A 24,289-nucleotide genomic window follows, 5' to 3' on the forward strand; every position below is an offset into this window, starting at 1 on the left:
AGTAGAAAGACCTCAACGTTGACGTAAAATGTGCTTCCCTAAATCATGAGGATGCCCTGCTTTTCAAACTCTTAAGCAGCATCCACAGTGTTCCTGACACCCTACCCCAACCAGCAATACCCCAAACACTACCACCAACTTACATAATGCTGTGGTCAGTGACAACGTTTTTTAAACAGTGATTAAACCCCTATTTCTGAAAAACATACCTGTCTTTGACCCTCTCTTCAGATATGCAAGGCCTGCCTTCCTACTGCTCTAAAGGACATGAAGCAGTGAATGGGGAGGAAGGTGCAGGCTGCCATACGGTATCAGTAAATCTCAAGCAAAGAGGTAGAAAACAGCTCATCTCCTCAGACTTCATCAGGGAGAAAATGGACTTTTGGAGGCACGTGATACTCATTCCTCCAAAAGAGCTCCAGAGGATTGGTCATCTTTTAAAAGTAAAATGAGGGAGTCAGTAAGAGCTGAACTAACTCCTACCTTTCCCTAACCACAAGCTTCGGTTGCCCAAAACCTATACCTCCCAACACAATACACAGAAAAGACACCAATCTTATTAGAACATTTATTAGGGAGAGTCAAGGTTCTCAACAAGCAGTGAATTATTTTGTGGGAGAAAATTTTCCTCCCTGGAAATGCTTCGGAAGCATTTTCTGTCCAGTTGGTAAAGGCACATCACTGAACACAGTGCTTTTAGCACTGGTTGGGACAGCTGGACACACCAGGGTGACATGACACCAGAAGTGGGGTTTGAATGTGGCATAGGCTTCCCGCGGGGCATGGATGGGGGATGGCTTTGACACAATATCTTCCCCTTAAATGCCTCAACTTTCTCGGGCTGTCTGTACTTGTCTATGATCTGTTTAATCATTATAGGATAATTCTGGCCAACAAAGATAGCTTGTTGGCTGCAAGATTTGGTACATGTCACTTTGCGGGGGGGAGCTGTGCAGTTGTGGGGATAGCCCTGGACAGGCTCTGCTCTGCCCTCCACATCTGGCCCGTGCTTAGCTTTCCCAAGTTCTACTGGGGAGGCAAGGGGCTCTTGGGGACAGGTGACATCTATCCCATGCCTATGCCGCAGCTTCTAGGAACTCCCCAGTGTCTTTCCTAATTTTCTGAGCTTCAGTAGTCCCAGTAAAAGCAGCTCTACTTGTAACTCAACCTCTGTTCTGCACAGATGATGACAGGGAGCTATCCTTTGCCTGGGAACTTTCTTGTTCTTCATATGTTATAGTGGGTTTATTAAACTGCTGCAAGAAGGTCTTCATCCACTTTCTGAAAAGGTTTTCAGGAGGAGGCTGTGTTTTCAAGGTTAGGGAAGATTGGATCCCAAGCAACTCCTTTGACGTCTTGTTATGAATAGCGTGGCTCTTTCTCCTGAGTTGGGATAGTTGGGATGTCCCGAACCCTGCATCCCCTCCACCAAGCTCTCCTCCCTTGGGTCTTAGAGGGCTCACTCTCTTTGTAGCTGGTAAAAAATTCTTAACTTGGCATTTCTGTAAGACATGGGTAGGGACCCTGGGCTCCTGCTGCTGTGCCGCACAGATCCCTCTGTCCTCCAAGTGGACATGCAGCACCTGGGAAGTTTCTATGTCCCAACTTGAAATGCCCTGGGGATGAGTCAGTAAGTCCTTGGAACTCAAGTTCTCTAAGGCAAGAGACATGTCAGTGAAATGGCTCTGAAGTTGGCTATCCTTTCTCTGGACCAACTTTAACTGACTCAGCATCTGATTTTTAAGATATGATGATTTAGGATCTTGGGGAACTGATACTCTTGGTGGGAAAATTTCAGTTTCATGAGATGTGCTTGTTTTCACATTTGTCACTGAGCAGCTTCCTGACTTGCTGGATGTCAAGTTGTTCCTATTTTGTGATTGAAGAGCACAGGTCTCCTCTTCCTTGAACATCTCCTTCGACCCATTGGTGACAGGAAAGGTCTTTCTACTGCCCTGAAGCCTGTTAACATTACTGGCACTCTCTCTCTTATCCCTTGACTCACGGCCAACTCCAGCTTGCATTATGGGCAACTCTGTGCTGCATCTACTGGCCAGTATAGTCTGTTTCTGACTGACTTCGTCTATGATGCTGTGTGCAGGGGGCAGAAAAGTCTGTCTGCCATCCTCAGTTGTTGGGACACTTTCTGTAAGATCATTGTCAGTATCAGCGAATTCTCTTTTCAGGGTCTCATGCTTTTCTTGATCAATAGGTGAGGAGACCAGTTGAGGATGACCCAGGGTGGAGAATGAGCTTGTGGTTTCTAACTTTTCTCCTTGAAAATCTGTAGTGCCTTTTCTAAAGGGCGTGGAGGCCCCATCTTTGGAATCTGTCTCTATAAGGTCATGGTCAGCATCAGTAAATTGTCTTCCTAGAGTCTCCGGTTTTTCTTTGCCAACAGGTGAGGTGACATGTTGAGGATTGTCGAGGACAGGGACTGAGCTTGTTGTTCCCAGCTTTCCTCCTTGGAAAGTGCTTTGTCTATTAGAGTTAGAGACCCCATCTTTGGTATCTCCCCAAGAAATGAAGGTGGCTGAGGAGGGAAAATTGAAATGGGAAAAGGAATTGGAAAAGTCCTCTTTCAATTTGAAGATTTCTATGTATTCCAGGACCTTGTGGGGAACGCCCCACAGCATCTTCATATGGGAAGATTTAATATGAGTTTCAAACATCTTTTGTTTGTTGGAGCTAAGGAAAGAAATCTCCTAGGAAGTATCAACGCAGTGGTCCTCACTCACCAATGCTGCCATATTTCGATGTTTTATTTGGCTGTGGGATTCCTCAGCAAGAGACATTGTCTGCTTGACTGAATGCCATGAACTATGCATAGTCCCAGGCATTCGACCCTCATTGATTTCCTCAAATTTCTTGCTCAAATGTACTGTCAGGGCATTTTCAAGTTGTTTCTGACCTAGGCTCTCCCCACACACTTTCCTGCACTTTCTGTAACATGTTACACTCCAGAAGATTAATTTCAGATGGCGTAAGAGACCGTGCCTCATTCTGGGGTCTATGAAAACACACTCCACAGATCCTAATCAGGAATAGAGGACTAGGTAGTAGGGCTGGGAGTGGAGATTGATGTTGAGCCTGGGACTGGACCTGAGTGAGATGTGGGGACTGACCTTGGGGCAGGGTTTGAGGCAAGGGTAGAGCTTGGGTATTAGGCAAGGACAGAGGTTGGGGAGGGGGAAGTACTTGGGATTCCTGGGATATAGATGTATTTGTAATGCCATTGAAGAATACAAACATGGAGGAATGGCCACATTGGCCAAGAACAGTAGGGTGAAGAGACTCGCTGTGCAGAGATGGGAGACCCCAGAAGAGCTGCACATATTTTTGTTCTAAATGGTCCTCAAAGCACTTAGAGTATGGGGGCTGCTGATGGATGTGCTGCCCCTCTAGTTTGTCTTCACTGGCCCAAAAAGTAAGGGAGGCTGCCATGTCATGCTTATCAGCAATTGAGGCTAACATTTTCCGTGAAGAATTTAGCTGGTAGTTTGGCCTAAGTTGTGTTGGGAAAGATCCTGCTTTGTTTTCATTTTCTTTCCACATCAGGAGATCACACCTTTTTTTGACTTGTCTCTCCAAGAGTGCCAGAATGTCATGACTGACAAAGGAGATATTAACAGGCTGTGTGAGGTTGGCCACAGAGTGCCCCCCTAAAGAGGCCTCAGAAGAATGAAGGGTAAGAAGCTCCTCCATGAAATCAGATGGCACAAAATTGGAGGAAAAAGAGTCCTTGGCATGAGGCTGCCACCAGGAGAATTCTGAAGATGCAGGGCATGAATGGTCAATGCCTTTGATTGTTGGGGCATAGGTGGATGTCCCACCAGAGCCACCTAGAGATAACATCTCCGGAAAAGGCTTCAAGACGGTGAGTCTTGATTTCAACGGAGTCACAGTGCAGTCTTCCGATGGTAAAGCAGATGGGATTGGTGCTTTGTGATGATGAGCACGCGAATCAGTGGGATTCATGGCCTGGGAAATATCTTGGCATATGGTGGAGTCAAGTGAAAAGGTGGTGTTCAGAGACAAACTGGCCACAGGATAGAGATTGGGCTCCACTCTCTGAATGTGACGTTGTGGGAGAAGGGGAAAGGGAAGCTCTTCGGGTGGGGAATGGTCTACGGGGAACTAGGAATCCAGGGGAGAAACAGGCTATGGTGGCAGAGGGTCCCTCAGTGGTGAGGGTGAAAACAAGTTAGCTAAGGAGGTGATCAAGTCAGGTGAGAGAATTAACTGGGGCAGTGGAGAAGGCTTAGGCCGAGTGGACAGTATTACATCTTCTGGAGGGGTTGCTGAGGGGGCAGAAGACAGAGTGAACGATGACTCAGTTGCAGAAGCTGCAGAAGTCAAAGGAGACACAGAAGGAGGAGCATCTTTCAGGGACTCCCAAGACAGCAGTCGCTGGATATCAGCAGTTGCTCTGTTACACACCTGACAGACGGGGTCTGGGCATAACAGTCGACGAAAGCGGGTGGTATCATGATGCTGGCCCAGGAGACCGCAGGAAACAGGAGGTCCAAAGCTGCAGCCAGAACCAGAACAAGGAAAGGAGGGTCTGTTAGCCTAGCAGGGGTGGGGCCCCCTGAAGCCTGCTACCCACTTCACATTGCCCCCTTCCCATGACCTCACCATATATGAGGTCATATGACCTCACTATAGCCTCTCCACAAGCATTCATTCACATACCCGTTCCTATGGCTACCCACCCCCAAAACTACAGCAGGCTACAAGGAATCCCTGAAATGAATAAAACATGCTAAAAAAAAAAAAAAAAAAAGGGGGGGGGAGGTGGGAACAGGACAGAAGGGGAGTGATTAATCACCTTTTCAGAATAGAAAGTAGCTTCCTTTCCTCTTCTACTTCCCTCTGGAAACTTTTGCCGTCTGGGAAAACAGAACAATATATTATATGCAATGAACGTAGAGGCACAGGAATCATACAGAAGTCACTTTGTGGAAGACCCTTGGGATTTTAAACTCTGATAGCCCCAAGAATCCGTAGGAAAAGGCAAATAGTTATTGATAATATACACAAGTTCTCATCTGTATTTGGCATCATTAGTAAAGTCCTTTCATATACATTACCCCATGTGATGCTCAAAACCACCACATGAAACACAGACATCAGTGGTTACCTCCAGGAGGAATCTGAGCATCAAGTAAGTTAAAGTACTTTTGCAAAGCTGTGAGACAGAAACTGTGTCTCCAAGCCAACCAGTAGTCCTTCCTCAATATCGCAGTTGGCCACCAATTGGGCAACACCCATTACTCAGGTCCATCACTCCATCATGCTCATGAATGGGCAGAGCAGGGACTATGAGTAGTGTCTCATGTCTGATTGCTTTCCCATGAGCCTGTCTTCTGAGGGCATTTTCTGAGACTATCTAGTAACTGACATTCTAAGAAATCATGGGACTGACTCCTCATGAAAGAGACAGGAAGGGTCACCCTGAAGCTCAGATAGAGCAGACTGGCATTACCTTTTAATGTCTCACCTTTCCTTCTCCTCCTGGGTCTGCCCTGATGCTGAGAACAAAAGAAAGATAATGACAGATTGGGACACACTTCTCTCACACTCTATGAAGCTCATTCATTTATTTATTCATTATACAAGAATTATATGACACTATAATTAATAGAAATATAATCCTGTTGTCAATTTTTGAAGGTGATAAAATATTTCCTGTTTTTCCTTCTCTGAAAAGCTGAAAGAGGATTTATTCTGTGAGAGCCACACTTGATGTGCTGAGTTAGAAGTCCTCATCCAGGGCACAGACTCAGAGTCCAACAGTCACAACTGTGCTGCCTCACAGGACAAGTGTCCCAGAGACAGAGCTCTGGCTCCAGCCTCTGCTCAGAGACTCTCAACATTACTTCCCTGGTCAGCCCAACATGAAGGAAGGCTTTGTTGAATGACAGGTGACATGGGAATGTGACTCATGATCAAATTTCAGCAGAGACTGTTCTCCTTCAGAGAACCCACACTCTCTAAATAATCCCATCTGGGACCACAGAATTACTGTGTTTGGGATTTTATCCTGGAACTCTCCACCACAGCCAGATAGGTAGTCTGTGAGCTACAGATGGAAACCTTAGTCCTCCTGAACCCCTACGTCTGCCCAACCTCTTCCATAGAAGAGTGAAGCTCTATCCTCTCTTTAGACTTCCCATGTAAGACATGTCTCTGAACCTACCAGACTTATTTAGAAGTGTGGGAATAGGATTGGGAAACAACAACAGGGCATCTCTCTTGGGTGTTCACCCACAGTTCCTTACCTTTTGGATGTCATTATTTTTTTCACTGGGTGACGAATGCAGGATCAATACTACATAGAACAAGTATAGTATAAACAACCCCAACCCACTCAAGCAGATGACGTTGGGGTCAATATCCAAGTAATGTGAGTCCGGGCTCAGCCCTGTCTCAGTATAGCTGTTCAGAAAACAGAGGATATTCTCCATGGTCTGAATAGCTCGGCTGCCTGAAGCAACTGAGCACTGAGGGTGCCCAGACTTAACTATAAACCCAGGCCTGCATCACAGAGCATGGAAGAGTCACAGAGGGTTTCTGAGGGTGGAGGGAGCAACAAAAGAAGGGTGTGTCCACAGCCCCAACCCAACCAGCACAGCACATTCCAGCCCTCCTAGGCCCTCTAGGACCCTCTGCCCTACCCTGCCACTCCATTTCCCAAGTCCATCCTTTTTCATGTCATGTATTTATCTTAGTGGAATTTTCAGTTTGTTCCAACAGTAAACCAGGCATTGCCCAAGTCCTGCTTTACTGTTTGGAGCCCTTAACTTGAACCCCAGCAACTACACTGCCTTGAAAGCCTGAAATACTGCCTGGAATATTTGTTGTACCCAGGCTTTGCTACTCTTCACGTATGTCCTCAAATCCATCTTATCTACACAATATTTTTGCCTTACATAAATGCAGATATAAAACTTAAGTTTGCTTTATATTTATTTTGTTTTGTGAATGTTGAACATTACTTTTTTTTTTTGAAGTCAGTTTTTACAATTTCCAATCAGAGGGACTGTCTCAAATGATTAAGACTAATGTTAGCAAGCGAAAGAAACTCAAAGCCCAATTTGGGTTTTTGAGAAAAGAAGGTTTTTATTGTAAATTAACCAACAAGGAGACAGGAGTCCAGCTTGAATCTGTCCCCTGTGCTGGTTTTCATGTGGTCATTTTATTAGAAGAGGTTTAGGGGGTGGCCTCTGGAATTAATAGTTGATTGGTGGAAGGAAAGGGGATGTCTGAAAGTCCTCGGCATGCACAGTTTTGTTTAACGCTCCTTCATGTGTAACATGTGCACTTTTGTGGGGAGTTGGTTGAAACATGGCAGAAATTTGGGCTGTGACATCAGCCAGCTTGTTCTGTGTAAACTCCAGTTGGCCTTAATAGTTTTAATCCGTTTTAGCCAGTTTTTAAATCTCAGAAGCAGGGAGAGTTTTGGCATTTTAGCAAGTTATTGTTGTTTTTGTTGTTTAATCTGCTATCCTGTAAACTGATTAATTTTATTAGTCATTGGTTTCTTCAACTCTCAGGGGCATGGTTTCACTAATAATTCATTACTTAACATCTAAAAAATAAAAATAAGTGTACAATAAATGTATATAATTAAAACTTCAAGGGATCTTAGGTGTAAATTTATAGAACTTTTTTTTCTGAAGTTAGTGAAGTTTAAACTGTTCAAGCACTTTTGGAACATACTCTGTACACAGACACACATACTCCTTGACATAAAGGAAAAGCTAATGGAAAACTATTATAAGTAGGGAGTTCATTTGGATCAAGCTTGAGGATTGCAACCTGGGAACACAGACGCAAGTCGGCCTAAATGTACACTCCAATTAGCAGCAGTTACAAGTGGGTTTTTAAGTCAAAAAAGGGGACAAGGAGTGAGCTGATACAAAGTTGTAATGAGGAATTCTCATTGGCTTACAGAAGTGACATAGATTAATGATTGGGTACACACTGTTAAGCTATAGGATGTGGGTTATAGTGTCAGATGTGGCATTATTGGGTTACTATATAGCTCCATGTGGCAATAGCAAGCAGTTTCAAGAGATGAATCCATAGCTCAAGGAGGAGATACGGCTGTGATTTCTGTCTCATTTTAATGTCTCTCTAGGCCTAATAACTTAAAAGGACTCACAGTCCTCAGATAAAATTCTTTTCTTTACAAACATATCCATACACTCATCCTGTGACAAATCAATCAATATTTCCAAAACCAGAATCAATTAGTTCCTCCATTTATTTCAGTGTCTTGTCATTTTGAGCCCACATTTTCTAACTACCTCAAATGCAGCCAGTCCCAACCCTCTACATCAATTTGGTAACAAGTATGCAACTCCCTTAAAGCAGGGATAGGTTACAGTGCCCTAAGCTATTGTGATCTAAAAGACCAAAACAGATGCCCCTTTATCTACAAAGACAGACCCTAAGGTTAAGGAAACAAAGTTACCTATGGGTCAAGGGTTCAGGGCCCAGATGGCATGGCAAATTTCCTAACTTACTATAACTGAACTCCCTCTAACCAAACCAGCTATCAGCTCTGATTGGACAGAGGACCGGCCTTACGTTTTTTTCTGATAAGCTACTAATATTACAGATTTCCAGTTTCTGCCAGCTTATAGAGGTGGCACACAAACCGCCTGTGTCCTGTAGTTCACCTTATGATGTAAAGGGCCAAATTCTACCTTATTTTAGTGCTAAACCCCATTCCAAAGTGAACTTGGGATGTATGTTATGTATGTTCACTCATTATAGTGTGCCCGGCTCCCACATTAATATGTATAGCTTTTCCCACAAACTTGTTGAATATGTATGAATATGAATATAAAACCCAACCTGTCCTTCCCCTATTCCAACAGAGAGCACCTTCAGTCCACACTGGATGCTTTCCCTTCCTGGCTTGCAAACTGATGAGAGCAATGAGGCTCTCCTTTCTACTATTTAGCCATCTTGGTGGTCTTTTGGATGATACTACTGATGCCATCAGTCTTTGGTAGCAGAGTGGGACCCAGGCGTGTCAAAAGCCTTAGAACAGAATGGAGTCTTAAGCAACCTCACCTGATTACACTGTGGGCCATGTAAATGTGATCTTTTCCTGGGTGCCTTGGCATCCAAAAAAACTTGAGAACATCTGCTCTCTATTCTACATAATCACCCCTGCAAATATCCAAATACCAACTACCTGTCATACTTTATTCAGGCTCCTCTTGTCAGGTTTAAATGATCCCAGTATCTCCCATCCCTGACCCATCTTCCTACGTATTCTTTTCTAAACTCTTTATCATGACAGCTGTCCTCTAAACTGCTCTTAACTTCTCATGTCTTTCTTAAACTATTGTGAAAGCAAACAAACATAGCCTGAGAAGGACTCCATACTTCTATATTGGAGTCCTTGCAGATGAACTGTAACCTAGCCTAATAGTTAGACAAATTGAAAACCTAACTCAATAGTATGGACCTGTAACAATAGCTGAGTGTTGACCAATCCCAGCGGCCCTACTTCAACCACTCATAGACTGCTGAATGTTCAAACTGTGTTCAAATAAGGCAAAGGCAGAGTTGTAATCAATCTCACTCTTTCTGTACCGCACTTCTGATTCACGTACGTCATTTTGCCTTTTTGGTCCATAAATTGGTTCTAACCACGAGGCACCCCTGGAGTCTCTGTGAATCTGCTGTGATTCTGGGGGCTAACCAATTCGCAAATCTTTCATGCTCAGTTAAACTCCTTTAAATTTAATTTCTCTGAAGTTCCTTTTAATACTATAAAGCTCCTTATTAGACAACCATGGGCCACCAGTGTTACTAATCTCTTTGGAAAGGTTAAGACAGCCTTCAACTCAGGCCAGGTCTCCTTTCAATTATACAGGAGCAGGTAACCTGCCTTGAGGATAAAATCTGCCAAGAGATGCCCCTTCCTCCTCTCTTTGATATGCAGCCTCAGCCAAGTCTTCATCTAATAAATATTTACTGCTGGAAACTAGGAGACACAAGCTTCTGTAAGCCACGGGCTCTGCCCTTCACCTCAAGTGCCTATTTTATCAATGAATGAAACCGAAGCCCAGAGAGGGTAAGTGACTTCTCTAAATCAGACAGTAGTAAATATCAGAGCCCTAGTGAATAAATTCTCTACATTCATAATGCTTCTACTTTACTTAATATTAATATGTAATTTCTTAAAGTAAAAAGTATGCCCTAATATTAAAATTAAAGTAGCTGTATGGTTAAGAATATTCACTTTGAGCCGGGCGCAGTGGCTCACGCCTGTAATCCCAACACTTTGGGAGGCCAAGGCAGGTGGATCGCGAAGTCAAGAGATCAAGACCATGGTGAAACCTGTCTCTACTAAAAAGACAAAAAAATTAGCCGGGCATGGTGGCGGGCACCTGTAGTCCCAGCTACTCAGGAGGCTGAGGCAGGACAATGGTGTGAACACTGGAGGTGGAGCTTGCAGTGAGCCGAGATCTCTCCACTGCACTCCAGCCTGGGTGATAGAGCAAGACTCCGTCTCAAAAAAAAAGAATATTGACTTTGTCCATTCAATACTGACAAATTTAGGAAGTAACGAAAAGCTATTTTTGGTACTCTATCACACCTTAGATAACTTTTCCTTTCCACTCTTAGCATCAACGTCTTCATAGTTTTTTTTCCTAACCCCCTCTTAAAATCTCTTTTCAAGAACTATATTACATATGACTCCCAGTAATGTATAAAATAATAGTTTAAAATGTCATCCCTCCCAGGAAAACATTTCACCCATTCTACATATATTTACCTCCATGCCCTATAATAAACTCTTACCAAAGCATTTTAGGCAGCCTTTGGGAGGTGGCAGAGGTGGCTTCTGATAGGATGAGACTCTCACCATTGACCCCATGAAATCTTCCCAATTTACCTACATCACCACCCTAAAGTCTGCTCTTGGATTTCACACTGCACTTGGTTTTATTATCTCCAAGGAGGCATCTTTTCCAAAAGCTCTTAGAGTAATGTGATACCACCTGAGGATGCTCAGTATAGATAAACTATTTGTTTAGGACTTTCATATGTTCCCAGTTTCCTAGGAAGTTTCCTCAATGCTCACACCCTCATATCCTGACCACTGTCCCTGGGATAAGTCACTTGGAGGCAGCTGTTTTCGGGATCCCCAAAAGCCTGAAGCAGAACAGGTTCTGAGGCAAAATCCTCTATAATTATATTTTAAAACAGTAGGTCTATCCCAGTTCCTTGGGAGACCAAGGCAAGTGGATCACCTGAAGTCAGGAGTTCAAGACCAGCTTGGCCAACATGGTGAAACCCAGTCTCTATTAAAGATACAAAAACTTAACGGGACATGGTGGCAGATACCTGTAATGCCAGTTACTTGGGAGGCTGGGGCAGGAGAATAGATTGAATCCAGAAGGGGAGGTTATAGTGAGATGAGATAACACCACTGCACTCCAGCCTGGGTGACAGAGCGAAACTCCGTCTCAAAAAAATAAAATGATAATATAATAATAATAATAATAATAATACAGTAGTTATAAGATGTTCTTCATACATTCACACAACAAATATTTATTGAACTTTACTACATAGTATTCCTACTACTGTAAAAATATCAGTAAAAGAAGACATTGCCTCTGCCCTCGGACAGCTCATAGTCCAGGAAGTGAGACCTGCAAACAAGTATAATAAAATATGCTACAAAAAGCTGTAAAACAAGCAAAGATAATACACAATGGGAAGATAGATAAAGAAGTAAAATTCTTCTACCAGGAGGAAGGGAAAGCAGAGTTCAGGGAATACTTCAGAGAGTTGATGCCAACTCTCTGATGTTGGGCCTTGTGAGATATTAACAACTTTCTCCTCCTCCTCCTCCTCCTCCTCCTCCTCCTCCTCCACCTCCTCTTCCTCCTCCTCCTCTTCTTCTTTTTAATTGACTTTTATTTTTTACAGAGGTTTTATGTCAACAGGAAAAGTAAGTGGGAAACTTCACACATACCGTCTATCCCCACACAGGCACAGCCTCCCCAACTGTCAACATCCCATACTAGAGTGGTACAGTTGTTACAATTGATGAACGTGCAATTACACATCACTATTACCCAAAGTCCATAGTTTACATTAACGGTCACTCTTGACGTTGCACATTCTGTGGGTTTTGACAAATGTATAATGACACATATCCACCATTGTATTATATAGAATAGTTCACTGCCCTAAAAATCCTCTGTGCTCTTTTTTCATCCCTCCCTCCTCACTAGCCCCTGACAACCATTGCCCTTTTTACTGCCTTCATAGTTTTGCCCATTTTGAAATGTCATACACTTAGAATCATACAGCCTTTTCAGATTGTGTTCTTTCACTTAATAATACACATTTAGGTTTCCTCCTTTTTTGTATTTTGCCAGTTTATTTCTTTTCAATGGCATATGATGTTCCATTTTTGGATATACAAAAAAAGTTTACTTACCTACTGAAAGACATTTCTGTTGCTTCTAATTTGGACAATTATGAATAAAGCTGCTATACAAACTTTCTTTTTTAAAAAGTTTTTATTGAAACATAATTTGTTTACTATACAATTCACTCACCGAAAGTATACCACTCAACAGCTTTGAGCATATTCACAGTGTTGTGCATGCATCACCACAATCAATTTTAGAACATTTTCATCACCCCAAAAGGAAACTCTGCTTCACTTAGCCTTCACCCTTCAATATTTGCATTCCTCCCTATGTTACCAGTAATCTACTCTCTGTCTCTATTTTTCATTTCTAGACATTTCATCTAAATGGAATCATACGATATGTGGATTTTTGTGTCTGGCTTCTCACCGTGATGTTTTCAAAGTCCATTCATGTTGTAGCATGTATCAATACTTCATTTCTTTCTATGGACAAATGACACCCCATTGTATGGATATATCACATTTTGTTTATCCATTGATTTAGTTGGTGAACGTTTGAATTGTTTTCACTTTGGGGCTATAATGTTGCTGATACAGGAGTTAAGAAGAAATTACCTAGGCAGATAATAAGGGTATGGGAGTCCTCAGTAAATCTTTTCTTTTTAAAGAGAAGCAACCCCAAATCATTTTCTAACAAAGAGCAGCCTGTAAATTCAAGCTGCAGACATAGACAAGCAAGCTGGGAGCTTGCACAGATGAATGCTGGCAGGAACTAGAGGACTAGACATGTTCAAGATGGTGGCTCCATCTTCTTTTCTGTCAGCCACATGTACAGTAAGGAGCAGACAAGATGGCACCGATCAATTGGAAAGCCCATTTGCGTAATAAGATTAGGTTGGGTCAATCAGCCTTGCTCGTACACTATGTAAACATCATACCTGATTGAACCAATCTGTGAGCCCTATGGAAGTCAGACACTGCCTCCTCAAACCTGACTATAAAATTTGGTGCATTCGCTGCCAGCCAGCCTTTTCCACTTGGAGACTCTTCTTGGTCTATAGAGAGAACTGTTTCTCTTTCTCTTATCTTCTGCCTATTAAACCTCTGCTCCTAAACTCCCCATGTGTGTCTGTGTTCTAAATTTTCCTGGCACAGGATGATGAATGCCAGGGCATATACCCCAGATAATGTAGCCCCTTCAAACTGGGGGCTCATGTCTGATACCAGGGTACAACCTTCATCGACATGGTGAGTAGAGGAGCAGATTCCAACTCTGTCGTTTCATTTCAAGGCTCTTGGCCTTCATTTTAGAACCAAATCAAACCAAATACTGGGCCCCCTTCAGCCATTTTAAAACAATTAGCATAGCTTCCAGCCTTGCAAGACTTAGAGGATAGGCTTACAAAGAAGAACATGGAGAATCCCCCAGCATCCACGGGTGACTGATTCTCCACCTCCACAAGTTCTTTGCCCTCGGTTTCATCCCAATTTTGTCCTTCTTAAAGTCTTTATGAAATCTGAATTATTGCTGCAATCCCAAGCTTCAGACACTTCAGGGTCAGCGGCATAAGCATGGACAGGTACAGAGAAGGATGGTTGAGTGAGGGAACTGTAGTGGACATCTGTTTTTATTTGTTTTGTTTTGCTTATGTTTTGACACTAAGCATTCATAAATTTTTCTGGAAAACCTACTCAAGTGCCCTCTAGAAAACAAATCTCATTTTTGGCCAGGCACAGTGGCTCACGCCTGTACCCCAGGACTTTGGGAGGTCGAGGCAGGCAGATCACGAGGTCAGGAGATCCAGACCATTCTGGCTAACACGGTGAAACCCCGTCTCTACTAAAAATACAAAAAAAATTAGCCGAGTGTGGTGGCGGGCGCCTGTAGTTCCATCTACTCGGGAGGCTGAGGCAGGAGAATAGTGTGAACCCAGAGGCGGAGCTTGCAGTGAGCCGAGATTGCACCACTGCACTCCAGCCTGGGTAATAGAATGAGACTCTGTCTCAAAAAAAAAAAAAAGAAAAAAAGATAATGTTTTAGTCCATAATGAACAGCCCCATGTACACTTCTGCCAAAATGGCATCTGTGAGCTCTGCAGCACTGTGGTAATCCTCAAGGGGGTGGTGCCTAGGTCCAGATTGAGAAAGGGTCGTGATATGGGCATGAAGGGCATAAACCTTTTTCCATCAGCAGCCTCATCCTTTCCTAGTTTCACTTTTTTCTTACTTTCTCATTCATTCTAAAGCATCTTTTCCTTACTCTCAGCTATACTTTACCTAGGTGGTTGCCCGATCAACATTCCTGCCACAGACAGCTAGGTGATCTTTTTGCCATTAAAAATGTCATCAATCCAGGCAGCCTGGAGATATACACAGTGAGGGGAACTACTTCCCAAAAGTGACTTTTTAGTAAAAAGATCTCAATATCGAAGTCAAATTATGCTTCCCCAAATCATGAGGATGCCCTGCTTGTCAAATTCTTAAGCAGCATTCACAGTGTTCCTGATACCCTACCCCAACCAGCAATACCCCAAACACTCCTACCAACTTGTATGACAGCTTTTTTGAAATCATGATTAAACCACTATTTCTGAAAATTTTACCTGTCCTTGACCCTCTCTTCAGATATGGAAGCCTGTCTTCCTTATTGATCTAAAGGAGATGAAGCAGTGAATGGGGAGGAAGGTGCAGGCTGCCATACGGTATCAATAAGTCTCAAGCAAAAAGGTAGAAAAGAGCTCATCTCCTCAGACTTCATCAGGGAGAGAAGGAACTTTTGGAGGCACATGATACTTATTCCTCCACAAGAGCTCCAAGGGATTGGTCACCTTTTAGAGGTCAAAGGAGGCCGGGTGCAGTGACTCACACCTGTAATCCCAGCACTTTGGGAGGCCGAGGCGGGCGGATCACGAGGTCAGGGTATCGAGACCATCCTGGCTAATATGGTGAAACACTGTCTCTAGTAAAAGTACAAAAAAATTCGCCAGGCGTGGTGGCAGGTGCCTGTAGTCCCAGCTACTCAGGAGACTGAGGCAGAAGAATGACATGAAGGAGGTGGAGCTTGCAATGAGCAGAGATTGTGCCACTGCACGCCTGGTAGACAAGCGAGACTCCGTCTCAGAAAAAAAAAAAATAAAAAGAAGTCAAAGGAGGCGGTCAGTAAGAGCTGAGCTAACTCCTACCTTTCCCTAACCACAAGCTTGTGTTACCCAAAACCTATGCCCCCCAACACAATACACAGAGAAAATATTATTCTTATTAGAATATTTATTGGGGAGAATCAAGATTCTCAACAAGAAGTGAATTATTGTGGGGGGAAATTTTCCTCCCTGGAAATGCTTTGGAGGCATTTCCTGTCCAGTTAGTAAAGGCACATCACTGAACACAGTGCTTTTAGCACTGGTCGGGACGGTTGACCTGATGCCGGCAAGTTGGGTTTGGATGTGGCACAGCCTTCCTGTGGGGCATGGACTGGGGATGCCTTTGACACAATATCTTCCCCTTAAATGCCTCAACTTTCTGGGGCTGTCTGTCCTTGTCTATGATCTGTCTAATCATTGTAGGATAATTCTGGCCAACAAAGATAGCTTGTTGGCTGTAAGACTTGGTACATGTCAGTTTGCAGGAGGGAGCCATGTAGTTACAGGGATAGCCCTGTACAGGCTCTGCTCTGACCTGCACTTCTAGGTTGTGCTGAGCTTTCCCAATCTACAATGGGAAGACAAGGGGCTCTTGGGGACAGGTGATATCTATCCCATGCCTATGCCCCAGCTTCTCCTCTAGGAACTTCCCAGTGTCTTTCCTAATTTTCTGAGCTTCAGTAGTCCCAGTAAAGGCAGCTCTACTTTTAACTTGACCTCTGTTCTGCACAGATGATGACAGGGAGGTACCCTTTTCCCAGGAACTTTCTTGTTCTTCATATGTTATGCTGGGTTTATTAAACTGCTGCAAAAAGGTCTTCATCCATTTTCTGAAAAGGTTTTCAGGAGGAGGCTGTGTTTTCAAGGTTGGGGAAGATTTGCTCCCAAGCACCTCCTCTGATGTCTTGCTTTGAACAGGATGGCCCTTTCTCCTCGGTCAGGATGTCCTCAATCCAGCATCCCATCCACCAAGCTCTCCTCCTTTCGGTCTTGGCAGGCTCACTGTCTTTGTAGTGTTTGTGGGAAATTCTTTTTTTTTTTTTTTTTTTTTTTTTTGAGGCAGAGTCGCACTCTGTCACCCAGGCTGGAGTGCAGTGGCGTGATCTCAGCTCACCGAAACCTCCGCCTGCTGGGTTCAAGCAATTCTCCTGCCTCAGCTTCTGGAGTAGCTGGGACTACAGGCATGCGCCACCATGCCTGGCTAATTTTTTTCGTATTTTTAGTACAGAGGGGGTTTCACCATGCTGGCCAGGCCGGTCTCAAACTCCTGACCTCATGATTCACACGCTTCAGCCTCTCAAAATGCTGGAATTACAGGCATGAGTCACTGCGCCCAGCCACTCATGGGAAATTCTTATCTGGACATTCTGTAAGACATGCTTAGGGACCGTGGGCTCCTGCTACTGTTCCTCACGTGTCCCTGTGTCCTCCAAGTGGACATGCACCACCTGGGAAGTTGACATGTTCTCACTGTAGATGCCCTGAGCATGAATCAGTAAGTCCTTGGAAACCAAGTTATTAACGCAAGGGACATGTCAGTGAAACGGCTTTGAACTTGGCTATGCTCCCTCTGGGCCAATTTAAACTTTAACTTGCTCAACATCTGATTTTAAGGTATGATGACATAGGATCTCGGGAAACTGATATTCTTGGTGGGAAACTTTCAGTTGTAGAAGTGCTTATTTATGTATTTATCACTGAGCAGCTTCCTGACTTACTGGTTATCAAGTAGTTTTAGATGGTGTTTGAAGAGCACAGAGCTTCTCTGCCTTGAACATCTCTTTAGACCCATTGGTGACAGAAAATGTCTTTCTACTGCCCTGAAGCCTTTCTACATTATTACTGGAACTCTCTCTCTTAAGCCTTCACTTACAGCGAGACCTAGCTTGCCTTATCGTCAGCTTTTGGCTGTATGTACTGGCTAGTACAGTCTGTTTCCGACTGACTTTGCCTATGATGCTGTGTGGTGGGGGCAGAAAAGTCTGTCTGCCATCCTCAACTGTCTGGACTTTCTGTAAGCTCATGGTCAGTATCAGAGAATTCTCTTCTCAGGGCTCCCTGCCTTTTGTCGACAGGTGAGATGATGCAATGAGGATGACCCAGGATGGGGAATGAGCTTCTTATTTCTAACTTTTCTCCCTGAAAATCTGTAGTGCTTCTTCTAAGGGGTGTGGAGGCCCCATCTTTGGAATATGTCTCCGTAAGGTCATGGTCAGTATCAGAAAATTGTCTTCTCAGGGTCTTCTGCTTTCTTTGCCGACAGGTGAGGTGACAGGGTGAGGACAATCCAGGACCGGAACTGAGCTTGTTGTTCCCAACTTTTCTCCTTGAAAACCTTCTTCTAAGGGGGGTTGGAGACCCCATTTTTGGAATCTACACCAGAAATGGAGGAGGCTGAGGAGGGAAGGTCAAAATGGGAAAAGGAATTGGAAAGGTCCTCTTTCAAAGTTAAAGATTTCTGTGGATTCATGGACTTTGCGGGGAAGGCCTCAAAGAATCCTCATACGGAAAGATTTAATATGGGCTTCAAACATCTTTTGATTGTTGGAACTAAGGAATAAAATCTCCTGGGAAGTATCAACACGGTGGTCCTCACCTAGCAATGCTGCCATATTTCGATGTTTTATTTGGCTGTGGGATTTCTCAGCAAGAGACATTGTCTGCTTGACTGAATGCCATGAACTATGCACAGTCCCAGGCATTCGACCCTTATTGATTTCCTCAAATTTCTTGCTCAAATGTACTGTCAGGGCATTTTCAAATTGTTTCTGACCTAGGCGCTCCCCTGAATGATTCCCTGACAGATGCATCATATGAGTGTCCAGGTCTCTCTCAGAGTTAGACCTCAGATCCTCATCTGAAGATGTCTCTGGATCATGCAACAGATGATCTTTTGGGCCATTCTCCTGGCTGTATCCCCGATAATTCCCCACATTCTCCAGGGAAAGCATATTTGAGCTCCTCTCATGGAAGGTTCTAGGGATGCTTGATCCGAATTTCTTTAGAACATTGCAGCCCTGACTCTCAACCAAAGAGCTATGTAAGGGTCCATGATTGTGCTCTAACTCAGATATCTCCAAAATTTTTTTCTGAGGATGCAGCATTGACAGAGACTCATGGACTATGCAAGGCAGGCCCCAGTTGCTCTGGATGAGTCTTTTACGAAGTTGGTGCTCTGGTTTCTTCCTTAGCTCACAGCTGAATGGAAAATATCCAGGAATAATGGATATGGGAACATGGGCCTTAAAGGGCTAGCTGAACAATGCAAGACTGGGAGCTGGAGGACAAAAGTCTTCCTGGGATTTTTTAACCAAAGAGGGTAAACCCCACACACCTTCCTGGACTTTCTGCAACACATTCCACTCCAGATGGCTAATTTCAGATGGCATAAGAGACTGTGCCTCATTCTGGGGTCTATGAAAACACACTCTACAGATCCTAATCAGGAATAGAGGACTAGGTAGTAGGGCTGGGAGTGGGAATTGATGTTGAGCCCTGGACTGAACCTGAGTGAGATGTGGCGACTGACCCCAGAGCAGGGTTTGAGGCAAGGGTAGAAGTTGGGTACTAGGCAAGGATAGAGGTTGGGGAGGGGGAAGCACTGGAGATTCCTGGGATATAGATGTATTTGTAATGCCATTGAAGAATACAAACATGGAGTAATGACCATGTTGGACAAGAACAGTAGGGTGCAGAGACTCACTGTGCAGAAGTGGGAGACCCCAGAAGAGCTGCACATATTTTTGCTCTAAATGGTCCTCAACGCACTTAGAATATGGGGGCTGCTGGTGGATGTGCAGCTGTTCTAGTTTGTCTTTACTGGCCCAAAAAGGAAGTGAGGCTGCCAAGTCTTGCTTATCTGCAATTGAGGCTAACATTTTCCGTGAAGAATTTAGTTGACAGTTTGTTCTACAGGGTTTTGGAAAAGATCCTGCTTTGTTTTCATTTTCTTTCCACATCAGGAAATCACCCGTTTTTTTGACTTGTCTCTCCAGGAGTTCCAGAATGTCATGGCTGAGAAATGATAGGTTAATAGGCTGTATGAGGTTGGCCACAGAGTGCCCCCCTATAGTGGCATCAGAATAGTGAAGGGTAAGAAGCTCTTGCACGAAATCAGATGGTGCAATAGTGGAGGGAAACAAGTCCTTGCCATGAGGCTGCCACCAGTAGAATTCTGAAGATGCAGGGCATGAATGGTCAATGCCTCTGATTGTTGGGGCATATTCTGTCCCACCAGAGCTACCTAGAGATAACGTCTCTGGAAAAGGCTTCAATATTGTGGGACTTGCTTTAGACTGAGTTGCAGTGCAGTCCTGCAGTGGTAAAGCAGTTGGGGTTGGTGGTTCATGATGACAAGCACCTGAATCAGTTGGATTCATGGCCTGGGAAACATTTGGTAAGGGGTTCATATCTTGGGATAGGGTGGAGCCAAATGAAAAGATGGTGTTCAGAGACAAACTGGCCTCAGGATGAAGATTGGGCTCCACTCTCTGAATGTGATGTGGTGGGAGAAGGGGAGTGGGAAGCTGTTGGGGTGGGGAATGGTCCAAGAGGAACTTGGAATCCAGGGGAGAAACAGGCTGTGGTGGCTGAGGGTGCCTCAGAGGTGAGGGTGAAAATAAGTCAGCTAAGGGGGTGATCGGGTCACGTGAGAGAATTAAGGAGGATGGTAGAGAGGGCTTAGGCTGAGGAGACAATATTAGGTCTTCTGGAGGAATTGCTGAGGGGCAGAAGACAGAGTGAACGATGACTCAGTCACAGAAGCTGCAGAAGCCAAAGGGGACACAGAGGGAGCAGCATCTTTCAGGGACTCCCAAGACAGCGGTCTCTGGATATCAGCAGTTGCTCTGTTACACACCTGACAGACAGGATCTGGGCATAACAGTCGACGAAAGCGGGTGGTATCATGACGCTGGCCCAGGGGACTGCAGGAAGCAGGAGGTCCAAAGCTACAGCCAGAACCAGAACAAGGAAAGGAGGGTCTGTTAGCCTGGCAGGGGTGGGGCCCCCTGAATCCTGCTACCAGCTTCACATTGTCCCCCGCCCATGACCTCGCTATGTATTCTGTAGCCTCTCCCCAGTGCATTCAATTCACATACCCATTCCTGTGGGGACCCACTTGCACAGCTACAGCAGGTTACAAGGAATCCCTGAAGTGAATAGAACATGCAAAAAGAAAAAAAAAGGAGGGTGGGGGAACAGGACAGAAGGGGAACGATTAATCACCTTTTCAGAATAGAAAGCAGCAGCTTCCTTTCCTCTTCTGCTTCCCTCTGGAAAGTTTTCCAGTCTGGGAAAACAGTATGTTATATGCAATGAAGGTAGAGGCACAGGGCTCATACAGAAGTCACTCTGTGGAAGACCCTTGGGATTTTAAACTCTGATAGCCCCAAGAATCAGTACAAAAGGGCAAATAGTCATTGATAATATTCACAGGTTCAGTGGGCATCATTAGTAAAGTCCTTTCATATACATTACCCCATGTGATGCTCAAAACCACCACGTGAAACACAGACATCAGTGGTTACCTCCAGGAGGAATCTGAGCATTAAGGAAGTGAAAGTACTTATGCAAAGTTGTGAGACAGAAACTCTGACTCCAAGCCAACCAGTAGTCCTTCCTTGATATCTAACTTGGCCACCTATTGGGCAACACCCATTACTCAGGTCCATCACTCCATCATGCCCATGAAGGGGCAGAGCAGAGCCTGTGAGCATTGTCTCAGGTCTGATTGCTTTCCCATCAGCCTGTCTTCTGAGGGCTCTGTTTGCTAAGACTGTATCTAGTAACTGACATTCTAAGCAATCACGGGACTGACTCATCATGAAGGAGACAGGAAGGGTCACCCTTGAAGCTCAGATAGAGCAGGCTGGCGTTACCTTTAAATGTCCCACCTTTCCTTCTCCTCCTGGCTCTCCTTGATGCTGAGAAAAAAGAAAGATAATGACAGGCTGGGACTCACTTCTCTCACTCCTCTAGGAAGCACGTTCATTCATTATACAAGAATAACATGACTCTGTAATTAATAGAAAAGTGTTCCTGTTATCAATTTTTGAAGGTGATAAAATATTTCTAATTTTTCCTTCTGTGAAAAACTCAAGAGGATTTTGTCTATGAGAGCCACATTTGATGTGCTCAGTTAGCAGTCCTCAAGGAGGGCACAGACTCAGAGGCCAACAGTCACATCTGTGCTCCCTCACAGGACAAGTGTCCCGCAGAGAGAACTCTGGCTGCAGCCTCTGCTCAGAGACTCTCAGCATTACTCCCCTGATCAGCCCAACATGAAGGAAAATTTGGTCAAGTGACAGGTGACATGGGAATGTGACTCATGATCAAACTTTAGGAGAAACTGTTCTCTTTCAGAGAGCCCACATTTTCTAAATAATCCCATCTGGGACCACAGAATTACAGTGTTTGGGATTTTATCCTGGAACTCTCCACCACAGCCAGACAGGTCTATGAGCTATAGATGGAAACCTTAGTCCTCCTGAACCCCTAAGTCTGCCCAACCTCTTCCATAGAAGAGTGAAGTTCTATCCTCTCTTCAGACTTCCCATCTAAGACCTCTCTGAACCAACCAAACTTATTTTAAAATGTGGGAATAGGATTGGGAAAAAATAACAGGGCATCTCTCTTGGGTGTTCACCCACAGTTCCTTACCTTTTGGATGTCATGATTTTTCCCATGGGTTGACAAACATAGCATCGATACCACATAGAAAAAGTACAGCATAAACAACCCCAACCCACTCAAGTAGATGCAGTTGTGGTCAATATCCATCAAAGCAAGGTGAGTCAGGGCTCAGCCCTGTGTCAGTATAGCTGTTTAGAAAACAGAGGATATTCTCCATGCTTTGAATAGCATGACTTCCGAAGGTAACTGAGTGTTGTGGGTGCCCAGTCTTAACGATAGGCCCAGGCCTGCATCACAGAGCATGGAAGAGTCACAGAGGGTTTCTGAGGGTGGGGGTAGCAACAAGAGAAAGGTGTGTCCACAGCCCTGCCTTTTACCAGCCCAGCTGACTCCACCCCTCCTGGGCCCTCTAGGTCCCTCTGTCCTACCCTGCCACTCCATTTCCCAACTCCATCCTTTCTTCATGTCATATACTTACCTTAGTGGAATTTTCCATTGGTTCTAACAGTAAACCAGGTATTATCTGAGTCCCCCTTTACTGTTTGGAGCCCTTAACTTGGATCCCACCAACTACACTGCCTTGAAAGCCTGAAATACTGCCTGGAATATTTGTTGTACCCAGGCTTTGCCACTCTCAGGATCACATATGTCCTCAAATCCGTCTTATCTACAGAATGTTTTTGCCTTACATTAACCCAGATATGAAACTTACATATCCTTTATACTTACTTCATTTTGTGAATGTTGAACATTACATATTTTGTTTCGAAGTCAACCTTTACTATTTCCAATCAGAGGGACTGTCTCAAATGATTAAAACTAATGTCATCAAGGAAAAGAAGCTCACTGCCCCATTTGGGTTTTTGAGAAAAGATTTTTATTGTAAATTAACCAACAAGGAGCTAGGAGTCCAGCTCAAATCTGTCCCGTGTGCTGGCTTTCATGCAGTCATTTTATTAGAAAAGGTCTAGCGGGTGGCCTCTGGGATTAGTAGGTGATTGGTGGCAGGAAAGAGGTCTGGGACATCCTCAGGCATGCACAGTTTTGTTTAACGCTACCTCATGGATCACATGTGCACATTTTGGGGGAGTTAGTTTGAAACATGGTAGAAATTTGATCTGTGACTTCAGCAAGCTTGTTCTGTGCCAACTCCAGTTGGCCTTATTAGTTTTAATCCATTTTAGCCAGTTTTTTAATCTCACAAGCAGAGACAATTTTGGCATTTTAGCAAGCTGTTGTTGTTTAATCTGCTATCCTGTAAACTGATGATTTTTGTCAGTCATTGGTTTTTTAACTCTCTGGAACATTGTTTAACTAATAATTCATTATTTAACATCTACAAAACTAAAACAAGTATAAAATAAATGTATATAATTAAAACTTCAAGGTTCTTGGGAGTGAATTTATAACACTCGTTTTTCTGAAGTTAGTGATGCTTAAATTGTTCAAAGCCTTTTGGAACATGTTCTATACACAAACACACATACACATCGACCTAAAATGAAGAAGTTGAGGCAAAATTAATATAAATAGAAAATTCATTTGGGTCAAGCTTGAGGATCGCAACCTGGGAACACAGAGGCAAGTCACCCTAAACATAAACTGTAATTAGCAGCAGTTACAAATGGGTTTTTTAAGTCAAAAAAGGGGACAAGGAGTGGGCTGATACAAAGTTGTTATCAGGAATTCTCACTGGTTTACAGAAATGATTAGTGATTTGCTATACATTGTTAAGCTATAGGGGGTGGGTTATAGTGTCAAATGTGGCATTATTTGGTTAATGTCTAGCTACATGTGGCAATAGCAAGCAGCTTCAAGAGATGAATATGTAGCTCAAGGAGGAAGTAGGGCCATGTTTGCTGTCTCATTTTAATGTCTCCCTAGGCCTGATAACTTAAAAGGACTCACATTCCTCAGATAAAAGTTCCTTTCTTTACAAACATACACACATACCCATCATGTGACAAATCAATCAGTATTTTCAAATCCAGAATCGATTATTTCCTCCTTTTATTTCAATCTCTTATTTGTCATTTGGACCCACATTTTCTAACTCTACCTCAAATACAGACAGTCCCAGCCCTCTACATCA

The 24,289-nt window shown here is 43.9% G+C and overlaps 2 protein-coding genes across 2 annotated transcripts; both read right to left on the reverse strand.

Annotated features, from left to right (window-relative positions):
- Positions 1-605: 605 nt before the first annotated feature.
- LOC103219649 (spermatogenesis-associated protein 31D1-like) lies at positions 606-6,528 on the reverse strand. Its single transcript, XM_073022168.1, is given in 7 exon segments — positions 606-739; positions 742-1,091; positions 1,093-2,915; positions 2,917-4,531; positions 4,832-4,900; positions 5,488-5,534; positions 6,285-6,528. Coding segments are annotated over 7 exon segments (4,224 nt in total). The 5' UTR covers positions 6,471-6,528.
- Positions 6,529-17,863: 11,335 nt separating this feature from the next.
- Positions 17,864-22,719, reverse strand: LOC103219650 (spermatogenesis-associated protein 31D3-like). The gene is given in 6 exon segments (XM_037997583.2): positions 17,864-20,293; positions 20,296-20,513; positions 20,791-20,854; positions 21,444-21,481; positions 22,211-22,344; positions 22,346-22,719. Coding segments are annotated over 6 exon segments (2,763 nt in total). The 5' UTR covers positions 22,415-22,719; the 3' UTR covers positions 17,864-18,053.
- Between the last annotated feature and the right edge of the window lie 1,570 nt (positions 22,720-24,289).

Source organism: Chlorocebus sabaeus, chromosome 12, assembly GCF_047675955.1.
Source record: "Chlorocebus sabaeus isolate Y175 chromosome 12, mChlSab1.0.hap1, whole genome shotgun sequence".
Taxonomy (NCBI): domain Eukaryota; kingdom Metazoa; phylum Chordata; class Mammalia; order Primates; family Cercopithecidae; genus Chlorocebus; species Chlorocebus sabaeus.